Raw genomic sequence first — 14591 nt, forward strand, 5'->3', positions numbered from 1 at the left:
GAAGAGAGAAACCTGGATTATATTTTGAAACAAAAAAATGATGTTTTTGAAGGCCAGAATTAAATACTGAGCACTGTACTACTCCTTCAGAATTGTTTTGGAGGTCCTCTCATTGGGATCATGTAGATTCTGTCCCCCTTGTAATGCTATTATGCCTTACGTGATGATAAGTATAAAAATTTGGTTCTATAAAAGATTAGGGCAGTCTGAGGACCAAAGAGGGTCTTTAGATGTAAAGAATTTGGTCCTTGCTTTCCTGGAAGATCATTAAAAGAAGTTTCAACACCTTTGGTCCTGGGTAAGGAGGATTTAGCTGCTAAGACTCAGAATCATTATTAACAATTTTCTGTCCAGACCATACACCACAAAACCTATGCCCTCAAATTCTTTTTAAGATGGCTTCATTTGGAGGGAGAAAGACCCTAGGACACCCTGAGATTGCTGCTCTGGGATGGAGGGAAAGAGAATACTATAGGGTCAAATTGGGAATAACCTTGCCCAGAGTATAAGCATTGGGAAGAGAGGATGAATCATCTAGCAGCTTCTCATTTTAACTCATTTTTCTTGTTTGAGTGTTAGGCCTGGACAAGGCCTTGGTTCTCCCCCTTGATTATTCTTTATGCCATTATCATAATAATTTTTAAAAATACCATACATCATTTGAATATAGGAAAGATCCTAGAATCTCTCTTTACACCTATCTTAGAATCACGATACCTCTGAATTAAAGCAACTTTTTTCATGATCTGCCTCTTGACACCCCACTCAAAATCCTCAGGAAAATGACTTAAAGCTCATGCCAACGCTTTCCCCAAATGGGGGAAGTAGAGAAATACTCAGTATACAACATAGATCAGTAATAGGACTGATTTATTTCTTTTACACAGAAGAAATGCTAAGCTGCCCAAGACCCAGAAGCATACCTCAACAGAAAAACTTATCTGGCATTACTAGAACTTACAACTGTTAGATATTTTGGGGAAGTGATACAGGACTGCTCAGAAGGCATGTGTGCTCTCGTGATCTGTGATATTATACCATGGCTCTGGGCTGGCTAAGCATTTCCCTCTGTATTCCTATCCTCTGGCAAGCCTGGTGAGGGATTTAGCTTATCCTTCCTTTGGTGGTCTTCTCTAAGAAGAGCTGCCATCAGTAGAGGGATGATTAATGCAGCAGTTCTCAGTTGAGAAACCAGAAACTTCTGACCTCTTGAATTTTCTAAGCTGGTTCTAAGGCTGGACAACATGTGTCAAGATTGCCCTTCAGTCACCTATGGTCAGGGAAGGAAACCCAAAAGAAGCAGGCAGGGGTCCAGGCCTAGGAAGCTTTTATACTAACTGTCACATGTGAGCAATTTTTCATGTCTGCTGGAGTGGTGGAGTAGGGCAGCCCTCTCCTTCATTTTTCATAGGAAGTCCAGAGAGAGATTCTTGCTACTTTGGAGAACTGGCATAAGGGAGAGACTGTGGATTGAGTCATTCCCATTTTAAGGTTCCCTAAGTGGGGGGGAGGGGGCAATCCTAATGTTCCTTGGTGTACATTACCTGATATAGGTTGTTTTCAGATTTTTGTTACTACAAATAGAATAGGTACCAATATTTTGGTACAGATAGGCCCCTTTTCCTTTTTATGTCTTTAGTGTATAGCCTCAGCAATGGAGCTGATAGCTTCAAAGATTTGGTCAGTTTTAGGACCCATTGCATATTGCTAATACTGCTCTATAGTGTATTAGAGAGCCAGTTTCCCCAAAGTTCTATTATAATCCTAGATTTTATCTTAGAAGTTTTTGCAATTTTAGTGCTTGGGTGTAAGGTGGTATTTTAAGGTTGTTTTGATTTGTATTTCTCTGCTTCTAAGGAAATCTCAAATTACCTTCTATTAAGTCTATCTCTGGTGTTAGATTTCCTCCAGTAAATATATATTCCTTAAGGGCAGGGACCATTTAATTTTATATATTTATATACCCAAACTCTAGCTTTATGCTTTGCCCACAGAAGATATACAATCAAAGTTGAATTGCACTGATAAATTGAATCCTAGGGAACTCACCCAACTAAATCTAAAGCTGGAGTTTTTGTTTGTTTTGCTTTTCTAAAACAGAGTGAAAAGCAATTCTCAGTTTGCCCAGTAAATTCTCAAATCTTCCCACATTATTACAACTGTCTTCTTTAAACAAAAAATAAAACCAGTTACTGGGTAAAAAGGGGGAAAACTATTTTTAAATACTAGGTATGACCATTTCCTACATATAAAAGAGGGAATCTTTTTTTTTGTTTGTTTGTTTAAAAATAGCTCTTATTTATATAGTACTTCATAGCTTACAAAGTGTCCTCCCAATAGTCCCACAAGATGGGTACCTTCTACTTCCTGGGGTTCTGTTTATAAAGCCTTATGGTACAAACAAGCCATCCCTCTTTTAGACCCTTCAGAATCAGACTTTTCCCCACCCACCTTTGTTACTTGACTTTTGAGTGGCTTTGTACATTAGTCTCACTGAGTCTCTGTGACAGAAATTCAAGGAGGAAAACTGATTTCTAGGGTCTTGTAGACCAAATCCTAATGGGAAATGTTGCTGTAACACCGTCTGGTGTATGTTGCTCAAGTACAAAGGTTTGGGGATAAGGGTCAGATGTTATCTTAAGAGAGACCTAATGACCATGACAGCTTATTCAGGTTGCACAGTGTATTTTAGATGTAGCTGCCTGTGGTGAATGAATGTGTCTTTAAAATGCTTGTCAAACTAAATTAGGTGGGGTTTAGGGGCTTTGTTTTGTTCTTAATCAGGCACAGTGACTTTTTCACAGTAACTCCTGCTATAGAAGGATTTAGGGAAACTGGGCTCTATCTGGAGAGCTCTGCTTTCAGCTTTAAAGATATTATGCCAAGAAGAGATCACAAGGAAGTAATGATTCTATATCTCTCCCTTGTGCTGAGTAGCTATTGGGCTAGTTTAGGCTTTAGGGAGAGGAATTGTCAGGAGAGGGCATTGGGGTAAGAGTCAGATACTTTGGAAAGGAGTTGACACTTTCCCCTGTTTACCTCTCCCATCTGCAATGGGACTGGGCAGACCCCTTGGTTTTAAAAGAAAGTGTTCATGGACAGTTAGGTTTGTGGACTATAGGGGAAAAAGTGAGTGTGGCTTAAGGACATTCATTTACTGGTCTCTTTTGCTTAGTTTGATGGGATTCATAGAAACCAGAATGATTATCAGGATCTGACCTCTGCTAATATTACATAATGAAAAGGATCAAACTGAAGGATTGGATGGAATGACAGGATAATTAGATCAATGGTCTTTTTCTTTTAGATTCAAGACTTGGTTTTTGGTGGCTGCAAGAGGAAGGAAATTTGGTCTGAGTTAACTGAAGGGATGTGTGTGTGTGTGTTACAGAAGACCACAGTGTGTATGTTAGGGGAGACCAGATCTATATTTTCATCAGTGCAGGGAGGAAACCCTCTATTGGTTCAGATGTACAGTTATCTCTTAATAGGAATGTTGAAGCACTCATTAAGTGACTTCTGAGGTTCACATAACTAGTATATACCTGAGACTGAGCATGAGGCCAACTCTTCCTGATTTGACTCTAAAGCTGGATCCCTCCCCACTATAACATGCTACCTTGCTCTGATCAGGCATCTTCAGTTGGGTTTAACTCTTTGTGACTCCATTTGGGGTTTTCTTGGCAAAGATACTGGGGAGATTTGCCTTTTCCTTCTCCAACTCATTTTGCAGATGAAGAAGCAAAAGTACATGGAGATCAAAGGACTTGCCCAGGGTCACACATCTAGGAAGTTTCTGAGGCTGGATTTGAACTCGTCTTCCTCATTATAGTGGCCCCACGCTCTGTGCATTGTACCACCTAGCTTCCTGTGTTCTAGTGCTACTAGGGATGTGGTGGTTTTCTAGTACAACTTGCTTACCTGATGGGTGACTTTCTGACAAGTTTATTTAACTTTTGCTTGAGTATCTTTAATACAAGGAATTTACTCCCTTCTGAGGCAGTGTGTTCCATTTTCTGACCATTTTAATGACTAGAAAATGCTTACATTTTGATCTGAAATCTCTCTCTCTCTAACTTCATTCATTGTTTTCTCGAACATTGGAAAACTAGTGGATAATGTTTTAATTCTTGCCACCTAATCAGAAGCATCTTCTCTTAGGTATTTATATACAATTAAACCCTCATTGATTTGAACCTTATTTATTTAGAAGTTGAAATAATTGGAATGGGGATCGATTTCAAAGTTGCCTTTGTACTGCCTATAAAAAAAGAGTTTGTAGAGCAATGCAGAGTACTGTAAGAATAACCCTATGGCAATATGGGTTAAAGTGAACTTTTGAAAAATTTAGAAACATGTTAAATATTTTAAAATATCATAGCCTCCTTGGGGTGTGGTTACCCTGCCTTTTTTATTTTAACCCTTATGTTTTATGTCTTAGAATTGATACTAAGTATTATTGGTTTCAAAGCACCAAGGGTCACAAAGAGTTGAACCTAACTGAAACAACTAAACAACAACAAAAGTCAACCAAAGGATGGAACCATGATGTGGAAGAATAAACCCAGACCTTGATCCTACCATCAGTGAACTCATAGACTCACACAAAAAATACAGTGTTAATTAATTAAATAAAATATATAATCTGGGAAAGAAATGTTCAGAAAAGGTTAATTTTAAAAAACAGGAAAAACGGGAACCTTGAAGAGAACCTAATAGAAAAGTTAAGAAAAAGAAATATAGTCAGTATTGAAAGGAACCCAAGAGAAGATCAAGGAAAGTAAGGAAAGCAAGGAGTGTAGTTTGCTTTTTTTTCTTTCCTTTTTTCATTTAAATAATACTTTAGCTCCTTTCTACCTCATTTATTTTGGTGTCATGTCCTTGAAGGGCTTGCCTCTGCTTGACCCTCTGCTATACCTGAAATCATGGGGTTTTAGTGCTAGAATGGATCCTATAGACCATTACATGACCTTTTCCTCACATGTCAATAGGAATGAGATCTGAGCCATAGTGCACTGACTTGCTCACAGTCACTTGGTACTAGCAACAGAGCTATGAGTAAAATCAAGGATTCATGGCTTAAATCCAGTTTTCTTTTCACTATGCTATTCTGATTCTCCTATGTTTTCTGCAAAAAAAGAATAAAAAGTAAGGGTCCTTTTATTAATTATGTAGCTAGGAACAAAGCAGTAAGCAGATGAACTCTGATGCTTTCCCAAAACATCTCAATCAGATTTTACACGTATTGGCTGTATTTGGTTAATGATGTCATCAGCATTGGAGTGGATGGTATCTTCCTTATGATAAGCCATGTAAATGTATCTTTACATACTTCCTTTGACAATATATAAGAAGGACTTCCTGATAGAGCTGGTGGACTCAGTACGCAGAATGAGGTATAACATTTTGGATATAGCCAATGCAAGAATTTATTTTGCATAATAATGTGTAGTTGTTACAGGTATTTTCCCCCCCTAAGGGGAGAGTGGAGAAAAGGAGAAAATAATAGATTTTTGTTAGTTTTTTTAAAAACTAAGTTAAATGAAGAAAATAGTATATTGGATATATGATTTGGAGATGGGATGGGACTTGGAAAGTATGGTTTAGAATGTAGGGGCTGAAAAATAAAAGCCAGTACAAGAAAGTTCTCTTGTTTCTCAGCCAAAGAGATATTGGAAGATAAGAGAATGAAAGGTATATTTTAGGGCACCAAGTATGAAACTCCTGACTTTCTCCTTGATCCAGTTAGTAGTAATATTTTCAAGTAGCAAATTCTACTTTAATACTATCATGCATTAAAGCAAAAATGAAACAAAAAACCAGGGCAGAGACTGTGAATACATCCTGTAACTCAGAGAGATCTTGCTGTTCCCGTGGTTATCCAGGGACTTTCACAAAAATAGAAGAAAGCATAAATCCTTTGGACATGTTGCTGCTCAGGGTGACCTCAGTTCCTGAACTGTTAAAATGTGATAACTCCAAGGACACCATGGGAATCCATTTGCATTGGCTGTTTGTGACTTTCCTTCTAAAGTCAAGGCATGATTCTTAAGAAAATAGTTAGATGCTGGAAACTGACCCCTTTTATTAGGTTCACCTTCTTAGTCACAGAGCTACCATAGTGTTTGCCCATAGCATCAACTCCTCAAAGAGGAAAGTCCTGAAAAGAGAGGGAAGAGCCTTTAAACCTCTTTGTAGCTATTAATCCTGGCCCCTGCTGGCCTCTCGCCTTTTGCATCAGAAAAGCTTTCTCGTATTTTATTTTAAAGGGGAGCAAAAACAGCTGTGTGAGATTTGAGAATGGGATTTTAATGGTCACTGAAGACACACAAAGGCTGGGGCTGCAAAGATGAAGTGTATCAAGGCAATTGACTCCTTTGTTTGGTGTGGTCAAAACAATCAGGTTGCTAAAGGAGAAAAGAAAATCAACTGGAATTTCTGAGTGAGTTCTATTTGGGCTAGATGTTCAGCACATTTGGAAACAGTTATCTCCAAGTCATTCTTGACATGGAAACATGTCAAGAGAACCACATCTTAGCTTGTTCCTCATGTTATTTGTGAAATAAACAAAATGATGTGGAAGGACTTTGACATGAACTTTTTCTATAAAAATAACTCTTTTAAGAAAAATTGATATTTCTTGACTGGCAACATTTGTTTATGTGAAATAGGAATTTCACAGTGAATAAAAAAGGATTTGCTCCACTTTTACCCAATTCCCAATAGGCCAATGGTAGTGCCTTATGGATCTCTTCTCAAAGATAAGTCATAACAAATTTGTAAAGGAAAATTTTATATACATAACATAAATACATAGAATTCCAAAGGAAACTGATTATATTAAATCCAGTTGTCAAATCTATTTTTTAAACCAAATTCATGGACCCCAGCTTAAGCACCTCTGATAATTAACCTTCAAGTGTTCCTGTTTGTGGATGACATTGGGCTGACTGTATCAAGTTCTGGAATGATACAGTTTCTTAATTTAGATATACAACCATTCAAGAGTTCAGCCCAATAATTCATAAAGGAAGAATCCAGTAGATGAAGAATGCCTATGCCAAACTGTATTGTGTTATCCCAATGAACTTATCCTTCTAAACATACATGTTAGATAGACATTGCTACTCGCTAACCTTTATAGGGAACTTTAACCTTAAATATTTGATACCATTAGGTCCTCCCAACAACCCTATAAAGTAGGTGCTATTATCATTATTCCCATTTTACAGATGAAGAACTGAAAAGTTAAGGGAATTATCCAAGGTTATGAGTCTGGATTCAAATCTGGGTGTTTCTGATTCTTAATCCAGTTCTCTGTCCATTGTGTTCCTCACTGACCTAGATGCTTACATGGATAAGAGCTGGGCCAGAATTGAAGAGGGAGGAGATAGCAAACCAGATTGCATTTTGGAGATTTAGAACATTTTCAATAATCCCAATCTGTTCCTTAAAACAAGACATTTATCTTTTAAACACCAATATTAGTTCTAGCAATGCTACACAGTCATCAAGCATGAAACATCACAAAGTATCAAAATTATATATCAATTTTGTGTCAAAATACAAAAAATATATCAAAATTGATCCTAATGTTAACAAGAATACATAGTGATTCCAAATAAGCTACAGTGTCTTTCCTAAACAGTGACTTGTCTGAATGAGGATTTATTATCCAGGGGCTATCCTATCCAAAAAAGGCAACTAGTGTGATTTAGTGAGAGTGAAGGGTAACATATAATCAAGGTCAGAGTCATAGCTAGCTTTTACATAGCACTTTAAGGTTTGTGAAGTGCTCTGTATGTTCTAACTCATTTGGTCCTCTCAAAATCCCTATGAAATGCTTATTCTTGTTATTGCCACTTTATAGATGAGGAAACTGAGGCAGAGGTTAAGTGACTTGTCCAAGTTCATTCAGCTAGGAAGTGTATGAAGCAAGATTAGAACTTGAGTCTTTCTGACTCCATTTTCAACACTATCTACTATGCCACCAGCTGTCTCTATGTGGACACCCAGGTGCTTACTGATAATGTGTTCAAAAGCTCTAGCCCAGCGTGTGGAGTTAACCCTTTCATGTTAAATGTTTCACTTTTGAAAGATTTCTCCTTGAGAGCTGGAGGGGTTTTCACCCTCCCTCCCCCTCCAGCTTTACAATACCTCTACAAGCAGGAAATCTCTCCCCTTTTTTTAATAGATGGAAAAATAACTTGCCCAAGGATACATGGTGAGTGATTGATAGAGTCAGGAGCACAGAACTCAGATTAGTTTTATAAGGTAGAGCTTCAATTTTGATTTATTTTAGTGCCCTTTCTATTTACTACTAGCATTATCTATTTATCTGTTAGATTTTTCTAGAATGTGCCCAGGGCTCTTTGCTGACCAGATCATTTTTTCCCATCTTTTTAGTCTCTTGCAGTATTGGAACATATGATGGAGGACAAGAGAGATGCATTTTGTGTCCAAATGGGACCTACCAAGATGAAGAGGGACAAATAACATGTGAACTATGCCCAAACACAGAAGATACCAGGAATCAACAGGCCACAGGAGCTCGAAATATGTCTGAATGTGGAGGTAAGAAAGCTTAAGTTGGTTCCTTTCACCCTTTGTTTTTAAAACAAGTAACTATTTTTGTTACTGTATGGTTTAAATATAGGCAGTATTAGTCTCATTACATACACCAAATAGCATTAAGTACTCTACAAATATTTCTTTGAATTAAGCTGACTAGAATGTTTTGGTTGAAGAAAAGTATTAATGTTACTGTGATTATAGTGTTTACTTGTAAATTTCTAATATCTTAAGATTTGAGTGTGACTTGTATACACTTGTTTAGGAATGTAGAAAGAATGCTTCCTTTTGCTTGAAACACAGACTAAACTTTATTATGAAAAACTTGTTAAAAACTCTAAAGAACATAAAATTTTATTTACAACTCTCAATTCTTTTGTAATTTTACTATCTGTGCATATGACTTTTCACACTGTAATTATTTTATATAGACTATTGAGTACTGCCTTTTTCATTTAATATTTCACATATACTTCAGGTACTGAAATGAAACACATGCATATCATTTTAATTGATGATTAATATTCCTTTGTGTTAATTATACCATTGTTTGCTAACCCATTACCATATTGTGAGGCATTTAGGTTAATACCTTTTAAAAAAAATTTTTTTTAAAGAAATTCCTTATCTGGTTTTCTTTGAAAAAACTATGATATCTGATTTTAAAATTGTGACTTGAATAAATTTTAGTCTAAAACCAACAGTTTATTATAGGGTAAATCCCTTTTTATTTGTTTTCTAATTTTTATTTGAGAAGAGAAAGTACAGGAAGAAGGGAACACTATTGTCTTGTTAAAGAAAATCACAAGCTATCGACCTAATAAGATTGTCATAATAGTTTACATGAGATCTATTTGTTACATTTTAATATTAAAATGCATAGAAATTCTTCTGACCCCTATTCCTTTATACTTGCATTTGACACCCTGCTAAGCTAATTGGAATTTTTATAAAATTCCTAGAATCTTAGAATTGGAAACAATATTGGTGGTCATGGAAGTCCAGCCCATTAACTGAATAGGAATCCTTTCCACAATATACCCAACAAGTGGTCATCAAGACTTAGAAGGTCTCCAGTGATGGAGAGCCCCCTTGAGTCAGCCCATTCCACTTTTAAATAGTTCTGTAGAAGATTTTTCCTTCACATTAAGACCATATTTGTCTTTTTTTCAAGTTCCATGCATTGGTCCTATTTCTGTTCTTTGTGGCTAAACAGAAAACTAGAAAAGTCTAAATCCTCCTTCTAGATGATAGCCTTTAAATACTTGAAGACAGCTATCATGACCCCCTGGAGTCTTCTCTTCTCCTGGGCAAAATCCTCAGATCTTTCCAGCCATCCTATATGTCATTGTTTGTGGTCTCTTCACCATCCTGGTCATCCTCCTGTGTATACTCCCACTTTGTCTTTTGTAAAATATGCCTCCCAGAACTGAACTTTCCACATATGGTCTGAACCCATTAGGACCATACATCTATCTATTTTTTGGGGAAAAAATTTTTTTAAAATTAGTTAATTTAGAATATTTTTTCCATGGTTACAAGAATCATGTTCTTTCCCTCCCACCCCCCCCAATAGCCAACATGAAATTCCACTGGGTTTTACATGTCGTACATCTATCTCTAATAAAATACAGTTTAGTAGATTCAATCCATGGTTGTAGCCTGTTGAGCTCTTCCTTGGAATCAGTCATTTAGCATGTTAATCATTCTTCCCAGCTTTGTATCCAAGGCACAGTTGTTAACCATGCTATCTCTGCTTTCATCCAATATTTCATTGTATCTGTAATCTCATCAATGTGGCTATTCCATCCAGTGGCACAGATCTCAACTCATTTATGTTTTCTTGTCCTCTGATTCCTGGAAATCATCCATATGTGATCCATTTAAAGTGCTAGAGATTTTCTTTTAGGTCTTAAACATTCCATTGAAACACATAGGCTGTTCACGTATTATCCCTTCCTATCCTTATCCTGTCCCTTATATAATTTCTTTGTAAAAGTCCTCATTGGCAATATATTTAAGCCAATTTATATCTACTCTATTCCTTTTTTAATCCCCTGCTGCAAATTCTGTTTGCTTTTATCAAAAGAACTGTTTTTGATTTTAACAAATGAGAAACATCTTGGAGAGTTTTTAAAAGGCTACATTTTGTTCTCTTGAGTTAGTTTTTAAAGAAAAATCAACAAGAATAAGTACAGTGTTGGGGGTGGGGGAGGGGCATCTGGACTGCTCAATGGCTAGAGAGCAGGTCTGGAGATGGAGATCCTAGGTTCAAATCTGGACACAGACCTCACCTATCTGTTACCCTGGCCAAGTCACTTAACCCCAATTTGCCTAGCCCTTATCATTCTTTTGCCTTGGAACTGATATTTAGACTTAGGATCAATTCCAAGACAGAAGGTAAGGCTTAAAAAAAAAAAGAAAAAGTATAGTGGGATTTTGTATTTGTTGTAACCTTTCAATTAAATATATTATATACATATATGTCATATATATATGTATATTAAATGATCATGAAGGTGTTTTTTATTGAACTTCCATTAACATCAATTAATTAATCAATGTTCGTTATAGTTATTCAGCACCTATACAACTTCGTTACTTTACTATCATTCAGCTCCCCCTTATCAGCTTATTCACAAGAATATTTTGAGAAACCTTATCAAATTCCTTCCTGAACTGTCAGTCCAGTAACTTTGTAAGAAAAGGAAATGAAGTTATTTTGGTATGACTTATTCTTAGTGAACCCATGCTTGTTTATGGTAATTAATACATTCCTTTCTAAGTACTTGCAAGTACTCTGTTTAATAACTTGTTGAAGAATTTTACTATGAAAGCTAGGTCATTGGACCATAGTTTTAGTGAATATCTTTTTACCCTATTTGGGAAAAGGCTCAGTACACAAGAATGCTTGACCCGGATATGGAAAAACCGAGTTCAAATCAGATTCAACACCTCAAAGTCCAAGCTATAGACCATGTCATGGAGAATGGGGGCAGGGTGGGGCAGAGAAGTGGGGAGAATGTCAACCAGTAGAATGATATATAGTGTACTCTTATGGCAAGAACCCTTGAAGCTAGCCATTTGGGCTCTGGAAGTACTACTGACTGGGATTAGTACCCCAGCTCCTATGACTCTGTAAAATAGGGCAACATGGATACAGCTAGTTGTACTTGATCAGCTTGACACTGAAAATGATAAGGCTGGTGGCATTCCTTTGTGTCTTGGTACCACCAGAATGCAAGATAAATTGGAGCAAATCAGAAATACTAAGATGATACATTTAAAGCACATAGCAATAAACAACAACAACAACAACAAAACAGGCAAACCTTGATTGTGTACGAAATGGCTTAAAGAAATTGATGTTTTTGTTATATGCCACTATCACATCATAAAATTAAAAACATATCTTAGCAACTATAGGCAAGGCCTTCATGCTGCTTTTTGTCAACAATACCCTGAGCTCCAAATACTACACTATAGCATATTATAGATCACTGTAGGAAAATTATAAGAAATAACAATTTCTAAATCCAGATTAGATTTTTTAAAAAGTAGAAATAGAAATTGAGGAGTTAATTAAATCTGGTATAGTGCTCAAAATTTGAACCAATAAATAAAGTAAAGCCATTTTTCTGAAAATAACATTGCATATTAATAGGGGCAAACAATCTATTAATAAAGGACAGATCCATCATGTGACTTGGCTTAGAAGGACACAAAATGGTTATCTTAGAAGGACACAAAATGGCTATCTTACACCATCTTTTATACCAAAGGTGTATCTTCCTTCTGATTGGCCTGGTGGTGCACCTTTTGGCTTCTTCTGGCAGTCTTGATAGGTGGGTATTTTAATGAGGAGGTGAACTTAGAGATCTCAGCTCCTCTTCCATTACTTCATGGGAGGGAAGAAAAGAACTGTTGCTTAGGTGGGTATATCCCTACAACTTCACTGGGAAATGTTAGTGACCTGCCCTTCTCTGGTACTTTAAGAAAGGAAATGTCAGCTAGTTTATGAAACCCAGCTTCCTCTAGCAGTCTTTGACTAAAAAAATCACGAGTTGCCTCAATCATGTTTTTAGTGGCTCTATCTCCTACTGTAGATCTGGTCTCCCAAATCTGGATAATAATCCTAGCCAGGACAAAGAGGAATATGCTTTCAAATGTCCGAGTGGAATCTTTTTTATAGATAAAGAGCAGAGAAATCGAAATCCCCTCTGGTTTAACAAATGCCTAGGGTGTGGGCTCAGTTAAATTCCTTGGGGCCTGAGAGTAATTACCTCAACTTGAGAACTGAACAGCCTAACCTTCAGAGTAGAAATATTGCTAATAAATACTACAATTCAACATTAATTTTCCTCCTTGGAAAGGAAAAAAAAAACAGAAGTACCTGAAGCCAATAAAAATATACTTCACTCCAGTAGTTCTATAGATGGTAATACTGCTTTCAGTATCTGGAATAATTTTGAGGAAGAGGAAGTTGACCTGTTTAGATTTTCATCACCTTTCACCTAGATTATTATAATAACTTCTCTTGGGTAGGACCTGACTCAGTAGGCATCCTGTTAATTCGGGTTTGATGTCTGTACTAAATGAGGCATTCATAAGACATTGAATAAACAAAAAGTGTTTTACCTTGCCTTAAAGGAGAGAAAAGCTTTGCAACAAGGATAGAGTAACCCGTACCTCTGGTAGAATTTTGAAAAGCCCTTTATGAAAAGATGGAACATAAATCTAGCTCAGACAAACTATGCCATAGCAGAAAAATTATAAAAAATAGATATTTTAGATAGCTGGCATTATGTAATGATTTATGGTTTGCAAAGCATTTTATAGTTACCTAATTTGATCCTCACTACAACACCAGGTGCTGTTTTACACATTGTTCTCCATTATTTAGGACCATAGATTTAGAGCTTTAAGGGACCTCTAAATCTTTGATTTTCTGATCCTCTTTCCTTGATACATATCTGATAGGACTCTAAATTGTCATCCCCTCAAACTACCTCTCTCTTTTGAACTTCCCTATTTCTTCAAGAGAACCACTATTCTTTCAGTCACCCAAGTTTGCAGTTTTGTAGTTATCTGTGACTTACTCTTCCTCATCCCAAATATTCAAGTCCAATATCCATCCCAAATATCCAATTGCTAAGTCTGGTTGATTTTTACCTTCACAATATTTCTCATATTCATCTCTCAGATCCACTACCTTTGTTTAGGTTTTCATCACTTCTTACCTAGACTATTATAATAGACTCTCTTGGGTTGGACTTGATTCAATCTAGAGTCCTATTAATTCAGGTTTGAAGTCTATACTAAGTGAGGCGTTCACAAGTCATTGAATAAGCAAAAGGTGTTTTACTTTGCCCTAATGGAGAAAAAGTCTATGTAAAAGGATGAAGTAACACTTAGCTCTGGGCAAATAGGGCTCACCTGGAAATAGGGCTCTTCAGAAGAGGAAAGGGTATGATGACTCACATTTTGAAGGATACCTTTTTTAAGTCCTTAGTTAACTAGCAAGTCACTATAGCCAGAGACTAGTAGAAAGCTGGAGAGGCACAGTTTGAGCCTTGTTCCACCCCTGATCCCCAGTTCTGCCAACTGAGTACTGGATTTATCACCTTTTAAGAAAAAAATCTAGCCTAATTCATATTGCAGGGGGATGGAGCAATCCCGGTAGATACTGGTCCCAAGAATCTCCCTGTTTTCCATCTCTCCATCCTCCACCCATTTGCCAAAATGATATTCTTAAAGCATAGGCTTGCCTATGGCCCTACTCTGCCCAAGAAACTCCACTGGCTCCCTGTTGTCTCTAATATCAAATATAAATTCCTCCCTTGGACATCTAAAGACCTTTACAACCTGACTTTGGTCTGGCTTTCCAGACTTATTACACATTGTTCCCAATATTCACACATTCTATGGTTCATCTGAACAGATTCATCTGTTATTCCTCTCCCCTCACCCCTTTCAGAGGCTCTTCTTCATACTTCTCTCTTTTTTTTTTTTTAAACCCT

General features: G+C 36.7%; 1 protein-coding gene across 5 annotated transcripts in view; it reads left to right on the forward strand.

Moving 5' to 3' along the window:
- SCUBE2 (signal peptide, CUB domain and EGF like domain containing 2) overlaps positions 1-14591 on the forward strand; it is a 104045-nt gene that overhangs the window by 49144 nt on the left and 40310 nt on the right. For all 5 annotated transcript variants that reach the window (XM_056802108.1, XM_007497075.3, XM_056802109.1 and 2 more), the window contains one exon: positions 8407-8574. In XM_056802108.1, the coding sequence (XP_056658086.1) occupies positions 8407-8574 (168 nt within the window). The remainder of the gene's footprint in view (positions 1-8406; positions 8575-14591) is intronic.

Source organism: Monodelphis domestica, chromosome 6, assembly GCF_027887165.1.
Source record: "Monodelphis domestica isolate mMonDom1 chromosome 6, mMonDom1.pri, whole genome shotgun sequence".
NCBI classification, from domain to species: Eukaryota; Metazoa; Chordata; class Mammalia; order Didelphimorphia; family Didelphidae; genus Monodelphis; species Monodelphis domestica.